The sequence below is a fragment of the Rhinatrema bivittatum genome, chromosome 2 (assembly GCF_901001135.1).
Source record: "Rhinatrema bivittatum chromosome 2, aRhiBiv1.1, whole genome shotgun sequence".
Classification (NCBI taxonomy): domain Eukaryota; kingdom Metazoa; phylum Chordata; class Amphibia; order Gymnophiona; family Rhinatrematidae; genus Rhinatrema; species Rhinatrema bivittatum.
Window position 1 is genome coordinate 306,555,651 of NC_042616.1, and position 18,829 is coordinate 306,574,479.

An 18,829-nucleotide genomic window follows, 5' to 3' on the forward strand; every position below is an offset into this window, starting at 1 on the left:
CCTCCCTCCTGAGGGCCACCACCACCACTAACAATCACCTTGGTGAAGGTCCGTTGAGCTATTGCTAAACAGAATGGGAGTGAGCAAAACTGAAAAACGCTCCCCTAGGATAATGAACCTGAGAAACCTCTGATGGTCTGGATGGATTCCGATGTGCAGGTAGGCCTCCATCAGATTCAAGAATGCCAAGAACTCCCCTGTCTGAACAACTCCAATGATGGACTGCAAAGTTTCCATTCAAAACTGTGGCAATTTGAAAGCTAGATTCACCTTCAAGTCCAAAATTGGACAAAACGTGCCCTCCCTTTTTGGGGACCACAAAATAGATGGAATAGCGTCCCTTTCCTCGCTCGTATGGAGGAACAGGAACTATGGCCCCTAACATATGCAGACCGTTCAAGAGTTTGCCATATGACCAACTCCTTAATTACCAAGCCACAAGGGGATCTCATAAAGAGACTCCTGAGTGGCCGAGCAAATTCTAAAAACGTAACCTTTTCCTATCACACTTAGGACCCACTGGTCAGATGTTATCTTGGCCCACTCCTTGCAAAAATGCGTGAGACGACCTCCTATACTCGAGACGGATGAGTGGGCCAGCCTCGCTTCATTGTGTAGATTTATTGCAGCTAGAACCCTGGCTGAAAACCTCCCTGCCCGCTCTATGGGCCCAAAAGCACTGGTTCCAGGACTGCGACCTCCCAGAGGCCCATCTCTGTCTCGTAGCCGGAACTCTGCTCTGCTGAAAATGCCTTTGGCCACGAAAATGAGAATGTACTGGAAGAGACCCCTTGGGCTTGTCTTCCAGCTATTTGTGGACCTTATTTTCACACAAAAACTTTATCAGCTGCTCCAGATCTTCATCTTAGAGGAGTCTGCCATTGAATGGCAGTGCCCCAAGTTGTGCCTTAGTGGAGACATCAGTCGACCAACTTCTCAACCAAACGAGTCTCCTGGTGGAGACAGTGGACACCATTGTCTTTGACAAGGTAAGAATAAGGTCATATAGGGCATCCACACCGTAAGCGACTGCGGCCTTGAGATGTTTCGTGCGCTGAGCCTGTGAGTGACAAACTTCTGTCCTCCTGAAGCTGCTGTACCCACCATAAAGATGTCCAAAGCATAAAACTACTGCAGACAGCTGCCCGGATGCCCAGAACAGAGTCCTCAAAAATCTTCTTTAGGTGCTCTTCCAGCTTTTTGTCCTGTAAATCCTTCAGAGATGTGGTTCCCGCCACAGGGATCGTTTTCTTGATAACCGCGGAGATGGAGGCATCCACCTTCGGAACTAGAGGTGCTCCAGTGTTTCCTCAGGCAATGGATACAGCTTGCCCATAGCTTGGTTCACCTTAAGGCCAGTCTCTGGAGTATCCCACTCCCTGACCAACTGTCTCACAGACTTGTGAAACGGAAAGGTCTTAGCCAGGCCCCATAAGCATGCCATGACCGGGTCCACATCCTCATGGATCCAATTCCTCTTGAGGTGCCGGTATACCCAACTCCACCAGGACAGCAGATATCAGGGGACCTAGCTTGTCCCTCTGAAAAAGCCGAAGCACCTAGGGATCGTCTCTGTCCATAGTGGAAACCTTTGCCAACTCCTCCGCCAGAACCTGCGGACCTCGATCCAGCTCTGCGCCTGGGGTGCCATCCCCTGGCAACATACCTTGGTCAGACTCCTCCGAGGAATTCTCCTCAGGGGCACCAGTCATCGAGGAACCACGGACTGTCCAAATCCTGGTAGCCCCCGAGGACCTCGACTTTTTACTGGAAGAGGGTTCAACTGCCCTGTGCTTGTGAGAGGGCCAGCCTGCAGCCCGGCAGGCCAGAAAAGTTTTGTGTTTTAAAACCACAAATTTGGGCAAAAAAGGAGAGAGAATCCTCCCCCAGAGGATCTGAATCCTCCCCCGGTCGCCCTCCGAGGGCCCCCCAAGCCTCTGCAGGAAGCAAATCGGGTGGTTAAAGCACTAGCGGGAGATTCCCCCGCCCCGATGCAGACTGGGACTTAGCAGCAAAAGTCTCCAAAGTGGACATCGTTCCTGCGCTCAGCGGGAACGATAGTCGGCCTCGCGCCATACAGCCTTTAGCCCCCCAGACTGGCGCTGCAATGAGGAACTTGCCGCAGTCCCTGCCGACGTGTTGAGAGGCACCAAGAGCAGCAGCCGTCCCGTAACAGACGCGTGGAGTCGCGGCTGCAAACGAAGCACCTGAGTTCCTTAGGCATGTCTGAGCGCCGCATGGGGAAAACAGAAAAAAAAAAAGCACTGGGAGCCCAAAAGACAAGAAGAAAAATCCCTCAAGCTGCCCCTCTGCACCAGGAGAAAGCAGAGACAAGGCTAAATAAAATGCTGTCCAAAACACCAGTCAAAACTTTTTTTTTTTTAAACTGAATTTTACAATAAAACACAGCAGGACAAAAAGGAAAAAAAAAAAAAAGACAGCCTTACCTGAAGTCTGGAAAAGGTTTCTCTTACCCCGAACTCTGGAAGATGAGGGAACTGGACCACCAGCTTTCAACCTCCGGCATGACAATCAGAGCAAATTTGGGTCACCAACCCCTGCTCGTCCATTCCTTCAACCAGGAAGGATGGTCCCACCACGACCTGCCAACCTCCTAGGAGGGAAATCCTCTTGGAAGAAACCCTTCCTTTCCTTTTTTTTTTTTTGAGGTTCAAAACTGCAGGTTTTGCACCTCCTCCATCTGCTGGAGACAGAGAAATACTGAGGAGCTGCAGGTGCTACACCAGGTTATGAGCCAGTGGTTGTGAAAGTTTCTCTGTCTCCATCTGCTGGAAGGGAGGCAAACCCAGGAATCTGGCCTGATATGGGTACGTACAGAGAACCTGGTGATTTTCTACTATTTAGTTTGTTAAATTTGCTTCAGCACCTCTTCCAGATTCACAATGGAGTTGCATCAGTTGCTCAGTTATCATACACACCCAAGACATTCTTTGTAGATATCTCTCTTTTTAAAAGGAGCACAACTGAAGAATGAAGTTTGGAAAACAGAAGTGTCTAAAAAGTGACTAACAAAGGCTCAAAAAGGGGTGGACCTGAAAAAGAAAGGGACATAAACTTAAAATCCTAATATGGCCATAGGTTTTTAAGTTATATCCCTTTCTTTTTCAGGTCCACCTCTTTTTGAGCCTTAGTTAATCATTGACACTTCTGTTTTCCAACACTGAATGTCCATTACTGCTCCTTTTCCATTGCAGTAGTGGTTATTTTGCCTCGCCCTTTTTCTTGTGGGTTTCTCCCTAACATCCTCAGCAGTGAAGAGAATGCAATCTATGAATCCTTACATTACAGTTTAATATATTTTGTCAACAGATTTTATGAATATACCAATATATTCCTGTACCTTAATGGTTTCTACATGCATCTTATTCAGCTGCAAAACCTCATGGCGAGTGTGGGCCTTGGTGGCTTCTAGAATGTTTTCAAGATGCTGGTTTGCTTTAAGACAGGACTGAAGTTCAGATTCCAGTTCCAGCTGCTTTTTCCTGTTTAAAAAACAAACATTCATTAATGGCATGATACTATACAATTACAGATTGAGCTTAAGCAAGGCTGCATAGAGGAAACTCCTGATAATGTTGTACTATATGATTATATAAATGACTCCCACCCTATCCTTCCTTCCCAACTCAAAGGATGAGAGGCCACTGAAAGCTTATTAAAAGTCATATTTAAACTACTCCAAATTAAAGCAACAGCCCTTTCCCATGTTCTTATAAGCTAGTGACAAATGCAGAGATTCTTAATTCTGGTGCAAGGACAAACAAGTCCAGTTTTCAAAGTACCCAAAGAATGCAAATCAATGTGGTTATTATACTGTGCAGTTGAATATATATCTTATCAATATGCATGCTAGACAGTGTACCTGGTGCCCTGCAGATTTTTCAAGATTCTGCAGAAAGTTAGCAAATTGTTTCAAAAGTTATAAATTTGAATAATTTTTCATAGATTTGCATAATACTACATTTTATTTTATTTTTACAAAGTCAGTTTCTGACATTTCTGTGTAATTTATTTGGTTCTTTATCAGAGGAAAAGATATCTTAGTGACTGGTGCTCAAGGAGAGGAAAGGATCTGGGATGGGGTTAGCAGAATTGCTTACATGAAACAGGTGTTCTCCGAGGACAGCAGGATATTAGTCCTCAAACATTGGTGACATCATCAGATGAAGTCTGGAACTTTGATCTCAAAGATTCTAGAACTTTCAAACATACCATACTGAGCATGTGCAGCTGTAGTTATCACCCTGCCCCTTAGAGTTCCTCAATGCATGATATAGCTCATACATGGAGAAACCAACTCCCAGAGGAGGTGGGTGGGTGGGTTTCGTGCAGACTAACATCCTGCTGTCCTGTGAGAACACCTGTTACAGGTAAGCAACTCTGCTTTCTCACAGGACAAGCAGGATGGTAGTCCTCACATATGGGTGAGTGCCAAGCTGAGGATGCCAGAGCAGTACACCAAATGCACCCAAAGACGTGCAACAGGCACAACAAGAAGGGTGGAAATTTGGTTAGGAGGGCATCCTGAAACCCTAAATGGGTTGGTGGAAGGATGTTGGGAAGTTAAACAGCAAACAAATTGCTGTTTAACTGGCACAAAGATGGAATCCTGTGTGCCAGATTTATCCAAGCAATAATGGGCTGCGAAAGCATGGAGAGCGCTCCAGGTAGCAGCCTTACAAATATCAGGAAGCAGCACCGAACGGAGGTGCGTCCACTGATGTCGCCATGGCCCTGACAGAGTGTGCTTTTACACGGTCTTGTAGCGGAATGCCAGCTTGCCGGTAGCAAAAAGAAATGCATTCCGCCAACCAGGAGGAGAGGATCTGCTTTCCCACAGGATTTCCTAATTTGATGGTATCAAAAGAAACAACTGCGTGGATTTCCTGTGGTCCAAGGTGCGGTCTAGATAGAAAGCTAGAGCACGTTTGTAGTCCAAGGAATGCAGAGCCTGTTCTCCTGAGTTCGAATAGGGCCTGGGAAAAGAGGTAGGCAGGATAGATTGGTTAATATGAAATTCCGACACTACCTTCAGCAAAAATTTAGGGTGAGTTCGGAGCACTATCCTGTCATGCAGAATTTTAGTGCAAGGCAGGTAGGTAATTAATGCCTGTAATTCACTAACTCTGCAAGTGGACGTGATCGCCAGAAGAAAAAGTACCTTCCAGGTGAGATAGCGGAGATCACAGGAGTGGAGAGGCTCAAACAGAGGTTTCATGAGCCATCCAAAACCACATTAAGGTCCCAAGCAGGGGCAGGAGGGCACAGTGGAGGTTTTAAATGGAGCAAGCCTCTCATGAACCGTGATACTAAGGGTTGGGTTGAAATGGAGACATTACCTACACCCTTATCGTACGCAGACACTGCACTGACATGCACCCTGATAGAGGAAGTTTTTAGGCCTAACTCTGACAGGTGCCAGAGATAGTCCAAGAACCTTGCAGTGGAACAAGTGAAGGGGTCTATGGACATGGAAGTACACCAGACCGTAAACCTCTTCCATTTAGAGCGATAAGACCTTCTTGTTGAAGGCTTTCTTGAAGCCACCAGGACTTGGGATACTGACCCTGAAAGGTTAAGGGGTTGGAGTATTAACCTTTCAACATTCAGGCCGATTGAGACAGAGCTTGGAGTGACGGATTAACCCTTCGTTCTGAGTGATTAGAAGGGGATCCTTTCCCAGACGAAAGTGTCTGCGTACCGATAGGTCCTGGAGGATTGGAAACCACACCTGGCGTGGCCAATGGGGAGCTATCAGAATCATTCATCCTTTGTCCTGCCAGAGTTTCAAGAGAGTCTTTGAAATGAGAGGAAGTGGAGGGTACACATAAAGGAGACCGCTGGCCCAGGAGAGGGAAAAGGGTCTGTTCCGGCAAAGCATAAAGTTTAGCTATAGACCTCCAGACTAAATCCCACATCTGGAGTATTCCATTCCTGCTCCAATGTTTTAGCGGACTCATGGTACGGGAACCCAGCGGAGGGATGCCTCATGCCCTGTAAGACTGGATCTGCAAAGTCCTTGCAAGAATTGTCAGGCGGAGACTGGAGCCCCAGCTCCTCCAGGACCTAAGGAAGGAGTGGCACTAGCTCGTATCTGCGGAACAACCTGAGGATCTTGGGGTCATCCCGCAGGCCCAGAATCCAAGTCGCCACCTGGTCGGCATCCACCGCGTCCGGGTCCGCTGCCCAAGTAACCAGCCAGTGTTATCCCTGGGCCGGCGGGATCCCCCTGTGGTGCCGCTGTGGGCACGCACGGGCGCAGTGCCTCCCTGCGATGCCCCCTGCATGCCCTGACCTGAAGCAGAGTCAGGCAGCGATCCGCCCTGGGACAAGCCAGGCTCCGGGAGCAAAGGAGGGGGATGCTGACCCCCTCCACTAGGCACACTCCCCTCTTACTGTGCCAGAAACATCTTGTGCATCAGAAGCACAAATTCAGGTGAAAAAGGGGCCGGAGCCCGCCCAGTGTCAGCCGGAGGCAAAAAGGTCCCTCCCCCCCCGGATCCTACCAGGGCCCCCTGTCCCTCTATAGGACCTGAGAGCACCGGGAAAAGCACTGGAGGGAGTCCTCTACAGGCTAAGGAAACGTTAGCTCTAAGCTAACTGGAGTCATCTGTTAGGTCAGATGCCCATGATTAAACTGGAAATAGTAAAACAATATTGCAGTAGTGTTTTGGAGTTCCAGTTCAGTGTAAGACAGTCAATTTGCTATAAACAGAGCTCCAATATATGTACTTTGATATCTGCCTGACTTCACTGATTTGAAAAATCCATTACAAGGTCCAACATACTATTTCTTTTTTTTTTGTTAAATATGATTTTCAGTTCAAGTCATTTCTTACTTCCTCTTACATTGTTAATTCTTTGAACTCTTCATACTCCTGTTTAGAATTCGCCAATTCACTCTGCATTTGTAAAAGGCGTGCTTTCAGCCTTTCCACTGAAGCCAGAGACTTGTTCTCTGAAACAGGAGTTGAGTGCATTGGTTGACCTAAGCAATAAAAAAAAAAAAAAAAAGTTCATTAAATTTTAAATATTCATTTGTGTGAAACACAGAACTCTACAGTAAAGCAATTTTGCTTTCTTGTAAACATGTTTCTCCATAAACAATAATTGGATGTCATCATCCAATGGCATTGATAGCACCACAGAGCTCAGTTAAAAAAAAACAACAAAAAAACTTTACTGAACATGTGTGGGAGTTCCCTTGTATGCATGTTGCCTCATGGGCCCCTCAGCTGCTTCCAGAGCTTAAAGCAAGGTTATCTGCCATCCAGGGAGGCAGGCGGGTATTAAGTATGGTTAATAACATCCTGCTGTTTGCAGAGAATCCTGTTTACAGTAGGGTGACCAACTGCCCACCTTTCGACTGGACATACCGGTTTTGCAGGTAATTCTACAGTGTCCGGTTACAAGGGTAACCGGACACTGTAAAACCCAGTCAGTAAAGCCTGGGGCCAATCAGCAGAGGGGATGTACGGTGTACCTGAGTCTGAGTCATTACAAACCCATTGAGGCTGGCTGATGGAAATTAAGCCCTGTGTTCCCCCGGGCTGGCCGGCTCCTCTACCTAGAGTCATCTGAAGTTTACAAAAAAACCCAAATAAAAACCATCTTTTCAGTACACAGGCCCACCTCCTTTCCATGACCTATAGCTTTTGGAGAGAGAGACTCAGGGTGGGTTGATCTGCCCTTACACCGGCCCTGAGGTAACCAAAAGTATACAATCTGCTGCTGCTACTGCAGGTGGGGACCCCTGGGAGCACAAGCGAACAACAAGTTCCCTCTTCCTGTCCTGCTGAATAATTCTCTTTTACTGATTTGCCTCACACTATGGTCTGTCTACACAACACAGATGCGCTACTGAGATACTTTTTCAAGGGGCACGCGTTGCTGAAGATCTGTGAGATAAAAGGGAGCTTCCATAGTCATCAGCACAAGCATTTATGGGAATCAGTGACAGCATATGTGAACTTGAGTGTGTGAGAGAGCAAGCATGTGTGAGCATGTATGTATGTCAGAGTATATATTGAATAAGAGCATTTGTGTGCCAAAGCATGAGTGCAAGCATGTGTCAGTGAATGCAAATGTGACCTTGTTTGTGTTCCAGGGAAAGCATATATGAGAGAGCATGTGTCAGTGATAGCATGCATGTGTCAGTGTATATGGTTGAGAGCATGTGTCAGTGAGAATGAATGTCAGAGGGAGCGTTGTGCGAATGAGAGAACATGTGACAGCATATGTGAGAGGGAGCATGTGAAAGTGTCCATTAGTGAGAGAGAATGAACCTGTGTCTAACAGAGGAGAAAGTTTATGCGGACCCCTCACCTTCCCTCCCTATCCACTATTAATCCACAATAGTTGCAGGGTGACTAGAAATTAAAATGTTTCAGGTATGGAAAGAGAAATTTTTTTAAATCCTTAATTCTAATTATTGGGTATTATTTGATGACTGCTGTTCTAAAATATTCTATTGGTGTTTGTGAAATTTATAAACATTTTATATTAATTTGTAATGAGTCAGCTGTTTTTAAATATATATTCTTTTTACTATTATAATTGTTTTGTGAGGCATGGTGATGTTTTGTTTTAACATTGTTACACTGCATACAGGAGTGTGGCTTGTCGCAGTTTCTGGTTCAATTTGTCTGCATATTTCTGTTTATATTTTATGATTTCTTTATTCTGAATTTGGTGAGGGTCTATCTGCATTCTGCATGTGTGGCCGAAGTGAGATATTCTGCCAATGTGTAGTTTCTGTGTAGGATTCAATAGCAGCCTAGCTTGTTCTGTTTGCTTAATTGGAGGTGTATTTGTGTTTTAGGGCCTGGTGTAATATTTGCAGTGTTGCTTTTTTTTCATAGGTATGGTTATTGTTTGAGTGCTAGCTTTTAGTGTTGTTTTCATATAAGAGATGTACTATACTGTAATTTTAATTCAGTATACTCGTTGCTTTACAACCACTAACTAGCATTACCGTGTAGGCCTACAACAAATGGGTTCCAAGTGGCAGGATCTGAAATATATGCAAATGAGAAGGTAGGAAAACCCCACCCCACCCCTGGTCTTCAAATGTCCAGTCCTGGTCTGTAGAAAAGTTGGCAACCTTAGTTTACAGGAAAGCATGTCTGTTTATGAAAAAAGCAGATTTGAATTAGACATAATGCATGAGTGTGCAAAACTGTTTTGCATATCAGAGGATTACTTAAAAACAAGAAGAATCTGGACTATTAGGTGAACAGGTTGAGCAGAATTGCTTGTTCAAAGTTACTGTCTCCTCAGTACATGATGTCCAGACAGATGTAGGATGTGAAGGTGTGCACAGGCAACCAAGCAGCACCTTTCAAATGTCTTCAATAGAAGTGGCCCTGAGACGAGCTATTGAAGTTACTATGGCTCTCACACGATAAGCCTTTTATAATCTAATTTTACTCCTGGAGGAATTCTGTGCTACAGCAGGGTGCAGAACTGGAATGGAATGGAGAAATTACTTACCAGATAATTTTGTTTTCCTTAGTGTAGATAGATGGACTCAGGACCAATGGGTATAGTGTACTCCTGATAGCAGTTGGAGACTGATCAGATTTCAATCTGTCAGCCCTAGTACATATACCCCTGCAGGAAGTGCAGCTCTTCAGTATTCTCCTCGAAAAGCATTATGGATATATGTATGACTGAATAATTTGAATAACTTGATTAACTTTATAACTTGGTTAACTTGATTAATTTGAACTGGTTGAATTGGCTATAGCTGGAGACCGCCAGTGCCCTCAACCGAGAAACGTCGACATGAGGTAGGATGGGTGTCCAAGATGAAGGAAAGCATGGCTTACCCTTGAATCACTCACTCCCGGGGATGTCCCCCGAGAATTCCATGAGTAATGGCAGCCGTGGGTGGGATGCTGAGTCCATCTGTCTACACTAAGGAAAACAAAATTATCAGGTAAGTAATTTCTCCATTTCCTAGCATGTAGCAGATGGACTCAGGACCAATGGGATGTATAAAAGCTACTCCCGAACCGGGTGGGAGGCTGCCCATGACCCACTTAGTACTGCCCTTGCAAATGCTGTGTCCTCCCGAGCCTGAACATCCAGGTGGTAAAACCTGGAGAAGGTGTGGATGAAGGACCATGTCGCCGCCCTGCAGATCTCGGCAGGTGACAGCATCTTGGTTTCTGCCCAGGACACTGCCTGGGCTCTAATAGAATGGGCCTTGACTTGTAAAGGCAGTAGCTTGCCTGCTTCCATGTAGGCCGCCTTGATGACTTCTTTGATCCACCGGGCTATGGTTGCTTGCGAGGCCACTTCCCCCTGCTTTTTCCCCGCTATGAAGGACTAGGAGCCTGCCGACGTTGCGCTGCCCGTAGACTTCAAGCGTCTTCCGAATTCTTATGCTCATCTGGCGATGGTAGCGAGATGGTTTGGTTGAGATGGAAGTGAGACACCACTTTGGGGAGGAACGACGGAACTGTGCGGAACTGGATGGTTCCTGGGGTGAGTCTGAGGAACTGCTCTCGGCAGGATAGTGCTTGTAGCTCGGATATACGGCGGGCTGAACAGACTGCCAAGCAGGAAGGCTGTCTTCAATGTTAATAGTCAGAGACACAGGCCACGGAGAGGTCTGAAGGAGGTTCCTGCTAGAAGTCTAGGATCAGGTTAAGGTTCTAAAGAGGCACCGGCCACTTTAGGGGTGGTCGGATGTGCTTGACTCCTTTCAGGAAGCGGGAGATATCTGGGTGAGAGGCTATGCTGCCGCTCTCGCTCTTGGTTCCATAGCATGACAAGGCAGCCACCTGTACCTTGATGGAGTTGAGGGACAATCCCTTCTGTAGCCCATTCTGTAGGAATTCCAAAAATCGCAGGAAGTTTGACTGAGCGTGGTATAATGTAGTTGTCCTCGCACCAGGATTTGAATACTCTCCAAATCCTTATGTATGTTAGGGATGTGGAGAACATGCGTGCTCGGAGTAGGGTGTCAATTACTACCCCCTTTCAATGGCCAGACCGTAAGAGAGAATTGAGCTGAATCCTTGTGGAGGATTGGTCCCTGCTGGAGCAGGTCTCTGTGTGGAGGAGGAGCGGCAGGGGATTCCCTGCCAGCAGTCTTTGCATGTCTGTGTACCACGGTCTTCTTGGCCAGTCTGGGGCCACTAGAAGTACTGGCTCCCTGTGGTGTTCTATCTTGTGGATGATCGCGCCCAACAGGGGCCATGGCTGAAGAAACTGGGTACCTGGGCGTTGGACCGGTTTGCCAGGATATCCATGGTTGGTGTTCCCCAATGGTTTACGATCAATTGGAATGCTGTGGTTGACAGTTTCCATTCTCCTGGATCTAGACTTTCTCTGCTGAGGTAGTCCACTGCGACATTGTCTTTGCCGGCAATGTGGACGGCCAAGATCTCTTGAAGATTCACTTCCGCCCATGACATTAGGGGGTCTATTTCCTGTTGGCTTCTGGTTCTTCCCTGACGGTTGATGTAGGCCATTGTTGTGGCATTGTCCGACATTACTCTGACCGCTTTGCCTCTGAGTCTGTGACCGAACCTTAGGCAGGCTAGTCTGACTGCCCGGGCTTCTAGGCGATTTTATTCCATCCCGACTCTTCTTCGTTCCATTGCCCTTGGGCGGTTAGCTCCTGGCAGTGTGCTCCCCATCCTCGTAGGCTGGCATCCATGGTGAGTAGGATCCAGGTTGGGGAGGATAGTCTTGTTCCCTGGCTCAGGTGGGCTTCTTGTAGCCATCATCATAGTTGGGCCCGAACTCTGTCCGGGAGCTAAAGCCGTACGGTGTAGTACTGGGACAATGGATTCCATCGTGATAGTAGTGAGCGTTGTAGGGGTCTCATGTGAGCTTGTGCCCATGGGACTACTTCCAGTGTGGATGCCATGAGGCCAAGAACTTGTAGATAATCCCATGCTGTGGGGGCGAAGTTCACTCAACAGGGTTCGTAACTGGGTCATCAGTTTTGATCTCCTTGTCGGTGTCAGGATGACCTTGTCTTGCTTGGTGTCAAACCGGACTCCCAAGTATTCTAGAGATAGGGAAGGCTGCAGGCAGCTCTTGTTTGTGTTGACCACCCACCCGAGGCTCTCCAGTAGAGTTTTGACTCTGTTGGTTGCCTGGTGGCTTTCCTCTGGGGATTTTGCTCTGATCAGCCAATCGTCTAGATAAAGGGTGCACGCGGATTCCTTCCTTCCTCAGTGTTTCTGCCACCACCACTATGATCTTGGTAAATGTTCGGGGTGCAGTGGCTAACCCGAAAGGTAGTGCCCGGAACTGGTAGTGACGGTCCAGGATCGAGAAGCATAGAAAACGCTGATGCTCTTGATGGATCGGAATGTGTAGGTAGGCTTCCGACAGATCCAGGGAGGTAAGGATTTCTCTGGTTGTATTGCCCTTATTACCGAGCGTAGGGTTTCCATGCGGAAGGGAGGAATCTTCAGGTGAAGGTTGACAGTCTTGAGATCCAGGATAGGTCTGAATGTTCCGGGAACGATAAAATTGATGGAATAATGGCCAATATTTATTTGTTGTGGAGGCACCGGTGTTAAAAGCTTCTAAGGCTAGTAATCTGGTCAGTGTAGCTTCCACTGTCACCACCTCCCTCCACTTGTCCAGAGGGGGAGGTGCCGCCACCACCTCCCTCCACTTGTCTGGAGAGGAGGTGCCGCCACCACCTCCCTCCACTTGTCCGGAGGGGAGGTGGTGGAAATCCAGGTAACAACCCTCTTGAATGATGGATAGGACCCACTTGACCGAAGTTATCTCGACCCATCTTTGGTAGAATAGGGCCAGTCTCCCCCTATGGCTTCTTCCTTTGGATGGGTCGGCTGATTTTCATTGTGGGGTGCGACTGGGGCCTGAGCTGGCTTCCCTTTTATTGTGCTTGTTCCGAAAGGACTGCTTCCGGCCTGCGGGGCGGACCACTTGATATGAGCTTCTATATGGGTTGATGCGCTGTGATCCTCTGCCCCTGGAGGTCCGGGGGAAGGATCGCTGGTTTCTCTTATTCCTGTCCTCCGGTAGCTGCGGCAGTGGGGACTCGCTCCACTTGTTGGCTAGTTTCTCTAGTTCACTTCCGAACAGGAGTGTTCCCTTGAAAGGCATCCTTGTGAGTTCGGGAGCGAGTGAGTTTTGGAGGATGCGTTGGCTGACCAGTTTTGGAGCCAGATTTGTGTTCTGGCCGCCATGGCGGATGAGACTCCTCTAGCTGCTGTGCGTACCAGATCCGAAGCGACATACAGCTGGTTCCAGGGCTTCCAAAGGAGTGTTTCTGGTCTGTGCTAAGCAGGTGCATGTCACCAGGCATAGCAGGCCGCAATCTGTAAAGACATAGCGGAGACGTCAAAGGTCTGTTTGAGGATCGATTCCAGACGTCTGTCTTGAGCATCCTTGAGTGCTGCTCCTCCCTCCACCGGGATAGTAGTGCGCTTCGAGACCGCGCAGACCATGGCATCCACTTTCGGACATGCCAGAAAATCTTTGGCAGCTGGGTCCAGAGGGTACATGGCTGCCAGAGCCCGGCCCCCTTTGAATGTAGTTTCTGGGGCATCCCATTCCAGGTCAATTAGTTTCTGGACGGCTTGTAATAGTGGGAAATGGCGGGAGGTCTGATGAAGTCCCTCCAAAAGTGGGTTCGTCTTAAGTTCCCCCGAGGCACTTGTGCTCGGGATGGTCACTTGTATGACTAGGTCTGGAAGCTCGTCCTTGGTGAAAAAGCATCTCATGGTTCGGTGGGGTTCTGTCCACGGAGGGAGTTCCCCTTCCTCCAGGGTTTCTGACTCCTCATCTGAGATGTCTGTGTCCCTGAAGGTGGGGCTTCTGGGCGGTGGGATCACTTCCCTGGGCATAGAGGGTCCTGGCATGTTGAGGTCCTCTGGTGGGGCCTGTGACCGCACTGTAGGAGGCCCCGGTTGCATGTGGACAAAGGTATGCAGACCTTTGAAGAATTCCACCCAGGAGATAGAAGCTGGGTCTAGACTAGGAGGCGCCCTGTCCCTGGGGAGCCCCGTTTGAAGGGGGGTACCGCTGTGTGATGCTAGGTCTGGCATACTGGCTAGGGAGGGCCATGAGTTGTGTCCCCTAGGGCCTTTTTGCACTGTATACACAGGGCTATGGCCTCCTCATGCTGTGCAGCTCTAATGTGGCATGCTGGGCAAAGGCCCTGAGCTTTGAGCTTATTTTCAGGTGGTGCCATGGCTTGTGCGCATACAATACAGTTGTGCGCTCCGGTGTGCGAAGTTGCGTGCGTAGGTTGGTGGGTGCGTGCAGAGAGATGTGCGCACTTGTGCGTACGTGTCGAAATTATGCGCCCGGCACAGTCAGCGCGTGGCTATGCGCTTCGCTTGTGCTCACAAGGTATTTGTGCACATGGCTCGCCTCTCTGCGCATGGATCGAGATGGCGGACAGGGCGGCGAACAGGGCCAAAATGGTGACGGCGACCACGTGGACAATATGGCGACCACCTCGGAGGGTCTCCACATGGGAGGACCCTCAGATCTGACCGGGGTCTAGCCCTGCTAGGGCAGATCAACCCGGTGGCACTGGTCCCGGCTGGCGACCTGTGCGGCTCCTCTAGCTTCAGAGACCAGAGACATTTAAATAGATTTCTACCTTACCTTGTCCCAGCGCTTCCCTGTTTCGTTCCGGGCGGTGTCCAGCTGTGAAGAGGGAAAATACCTTCACCGCCACGCTCGAGGTTGCACTCGTTGCCTCAGCCTCACCCGATGTCAGGGGCTAGGTACCCACCGAGGGTCGGCTGCCGGACCAAGGCTTACCTCCGAGGGATCGCGGAAATCACCTCAGGAATCTCGACTGGGGGAGGGACCCAACGGGCGTCACCGCAGGAGAGCGGGGCTCGTCTGTAGAGGTAAGATTTCTTCTTAATTTGGATTTCTTTGGTAAAATTTACTCTAACGCTGTGCTAGCATGCAGAGAGTCCCTAACTGCTATGGAGATGGAAAATACTGAAGAGCTGCACTTCTTGCAGGGGTATATGTACTAGGGCTGACGTCAGATTGAAATCTGATTCGTCTCCAACTGCTATCAGGAGTACACTATACCCACTGGTCCATCTGCTACACACTAGGAAATTTTCTTTTTTTTTTTGCACAGAATGATGTTCAGTGGGCCATGAGTGGAGCCCATGCCACTCACAGCCGAAGTGAAGGGAGGCTTGGCAGGCCGAGAAGAGAGTCCATCCCATTCGTGGTTAAAAATGAAGGAGTCCCCAGTGGACCGCGAAAGAAGCCCATCCCACTCACGGCCGAAGGAACGCTGGCGAGCCACAAGCAGAGCCCATCCCACTCATGGCTGAGGAGCAGTGAACAGCTGACAGGCGTGTGTGATTTAGAGCCTGTGTACCGGAGTAAGGGTGTGTGTGAGGAATCTTGTGAGGGAGCCCATGTGCAGGGGTGTGTGTAAGAGCATGAGCCTATGTGCAGGGGTGTATGATTTGCAAAGAGATGGAGCCTGTGAGAGTGCATGTGTGCCAGAGAGAGATGAAGCCTATGTGAGGCGGGAGGGGCATGTGCGATAAGCTACCTCTCTATGTGAAGGTGTGTATGTGTGTGCGCAAAAGGAGCCTGTGTGTGAGAGAAGGGCACAAGGAGCCTGTATGAGGGGGGTGTATGTGAGAGAGAGGGAGCTTGAGAGGTTGTGTGAGAGAGAGAGAGAGAGAGAGAGAGAGACAGTGGTAGCGTGTGTGAGAGGGACAGAGGGAACAAAGGGAACCTGTTTGAGGATTTGTGTGTGCGTATAAGAGGGAGCGGTCAAATTCTAGTAGAGGGCTGGGTGGTGGGGGTGGAGATAGTAAAAGGGATTGAGTCTGGATGGGGAGGGGAGATAGTGGAGAGCAGAGAAGTTAGAGTGTGGCGATGATGTCATTCTGAGTGGTTACTCCCAGGCCTTGCTCCCTAGGACGCAGTAGTAATTATGGTAAATTACACTTAAAAATGCAGATTTTCCCCAAAATAATCCATTAAGCAAAACAGGTAATACATGGACAATTTTGTTAATAAAAAGAAAAAAAGATGGCAGGAAGATCACAGAGATTAGGGTCGTATAAAGCAACTTGCATGGAGGACAACGTGGCACACGATGCAGGTCCTACAGCGGAAGGCTTGTGCCGCAGCACAAAAATGTCATGAGCTGTCTCAGATGCACTCAAACTGATATGCTACAAAAAATTCAGTCTTCAGTTGAGTTTGATAAGGTGGAAGCCTACAAATGCAGCACTTACTGGAATTAACAATAAGATTACTGAGCACGACAAGTGAGCTCCGTGAAAAAAATTAACTTGAAGAAAAACTTTATCTTGAAAATGGAGCAGGCACAACAGTTTGCACATAATCAGATTTCCCGAATTGATTCAAGGAGAGGAGTTAAATTCTGTGAGAAATGGCTACTGGAGTCACTCAATATCAGTACATCAAAGCGAACAATCTTAGTTGAGTGGGCTCAGAGGCTTGGGGCTAGTGGCCCTGATCACACCGAACTGCATCAGGTAATTGTGAAATATTCAAACTATACTGACAAGATAAAATCCAATTTGTTGAAGTTAAAACCAGACGAATAGCAGTCGCAAGTTGTTTGGATGATGCAGGAGTTTAATTGTTGTTTATAACCAGTGGGGTGTTTGCCCTCAGTCTCAGATTTTGCTGCCCATGTGATGACACTCAAGTGGGAATCTGTGAGCAGATCCTTATTTAAGAAGAAACTGATCTTGTATTTCAGATACTGGAAAAAGCCCTAGTTACATTGTGATTTACTTTTTTGTTGCATCCTCTGCAAGATTTCATCCTTTAAAATCACTAAAGTTACACAGCTCAAATTTTGTTAAAGTGGATTGCCAATGAAAGAGTATAATACTCAGGCTGTTGGGGGAAAAAGAAAAACACTATCCCAAAAACAGCAGGCGAGAAAATTCTAAGGCGTAGCTGTTTCTCACCACGCTCAACATCCACCAGTCTGAAGTGATCTTGGTCCACTCCCCGTAGAACCAGGCCAGCCTGCCCCCGATTACCAGAGACGAGGAGAGGACCTGCCGGATCTCATTGTGAGGACTTATTGCCACCCGCACCCTGGGTGGATCCGCCTCTAGATGAACTTCCAGCCCCTCGAAAGGACTGTTGCCTATGCGAAGACGGTCTTGGGGCTCCAGGGGCAATCCGAGAAACTACAGATCAGTGAGCCTGACTTCAGTGCCGGGAAAAATAGTGGAAACTATTCTCAAGATCAGAATTGTAGAGCATATAGAAAGACATGGTTTAATGGAACACAGTCAACATGGATTTACCCAAGGGAAGTCTTGCTTAACATCTGCTTCATTCTTTTGAAGGGGTTAATAAACATGTGGATAAAGGTGAACCTGTAGATGTAGTGTATTTGGATTTTCAGAAGTCCCTCATGAGAGGCTTCTAAGAAAACTAAAAGTCATGGGATAGGAGGTGATGTCCTTTCGTGGACTACAAACTGGTGAAAAGACAGAAAACAGAGTAGGATTAAATGGTCAATTTTCTCAGTGGAAAAGGATAAACAGTGGAGTGCCTCAGGGATCTGTACTTGGACCGGTGCTTTTCAATATATTGATAAATGACCTGGAAAGGAATACAATGAGTGAAGTTATCAAATTTGCAGATGATACAAAATTATTCAGAGTAGTTAAATCACAAGCGGATTGTGATACATTGCAGGAGGACCTTGCGAGATTGGAAGATGGGCATCCAAATGGCAGATGAAATTTAATGTGGACAAGTGCAAGGTTTTACATAGAGGGAAAAATAACCCTTGCTGTAGGTACACGATGTTAGGAGCTACCACCCAGGAAAAAGATCTAGGCATCATAGTGGATAATGCTTTGAAAGCGTCAGCTCAGTGTGCTGCAGCAGTCAAAAAAGCAAACAGAATGTTAAGAATTATTAAGAAGGTAATGGTTAACAAAAGGAAAATTAGTTCTTACCTATTAATTTTCGTTCCTGTAGTACCATGGATCAGGCCAGACCATGGGTTGAGCCTCCTTTCCAGCAGGTGGAGACAGACCAAAACTGAAGGGTATCCTATATAAGGACAGAGCCTACCCTGCAGCCCTTCAGTATAACCATTGTCAAAGCAGAAAAAAAGGCATAAGATCAAGCAAGTAACAGAATAACCAGCAATTTAGTGTAAACCAACAGAACAAGTGAATGAACTGTGTTACTAAAACACTCTTGCATGACTACCCCTGATCATCGTAAAGATACTTCCGGTGCCTGCACTGAAATTCCATGAGAGCCCTGCAGAGATAGTAGCTGCTCCTATAAGGAGAAAACAGGAAAAAAAATTTGAGCGGACAGACAAGACGGGAGGGCATCTGGACTGATCCGTGGTACTACAGGAACGAAAATTAACAGGTAAGAACTAATTTTCCTTTCTCTGTATGTACCCAGATCAGTCCAGACCATGGGATGTCCCAAAGCTTCCCTACAAAGGGTGGGACCCAGACAGTCCCACTCAAAGCACCTGCCGACCAAAGGAACCAAACACTGGAGCCTGAACATCGAGGCAGTAGTGACGAACAAAGGTGTGCAGGGGCTTCCATGTAGCCGCCCTGCATGTTTCTTGCGGAGAGACCGACAGACTCCTCCCAAGAGGCAGCCTGAGAACGCAAGGAATGGGCTTTCAGACCTTCCGGGATAGCCTGGCCCTTGCAAATATAGGCTGAAGAAATCGCCTCCTTCAACCAGCAAGCGATCGTAGTCTTAGAAGCTGGCTTACCCCTATTTGGTCCACTCCACAGGACAAAGAGGTGATCCAAGACCCAGAAGTCATTGT

At 47.8% G+C, this 18,829-nt stretch overlaps 1 protein-coding gene across 2 annotated transcripts in view; it reads right to left on the reverse strand.

Annotated features, from left to right (window-relative positions):
* Positions 1–18,829, reverse strand: part of KIF15 (kinesin family member 15) — a 428,798-nt gene that overhangs the window by 224,578 nt on the left and 185,391 nt on the right. For both annotated transcript variants that reach the window (XM_029589694.1, XM_029589695.1), the window contains exons 15-16: positions 6,871–7,009; positions 3,362–3,503 (exon numbers count right to left, since the gene is read on the reverse strand). In XM_029589694.1, the coding sequence (XP_029445554.1) occupies positions 3,362–3,503; positions 6,871–7,009 (281 nt within the window). The remainder of the gene's footprint in view (positions 1–3,361; positions 3,504–6,870; positions 7,010–18,829) is intronic.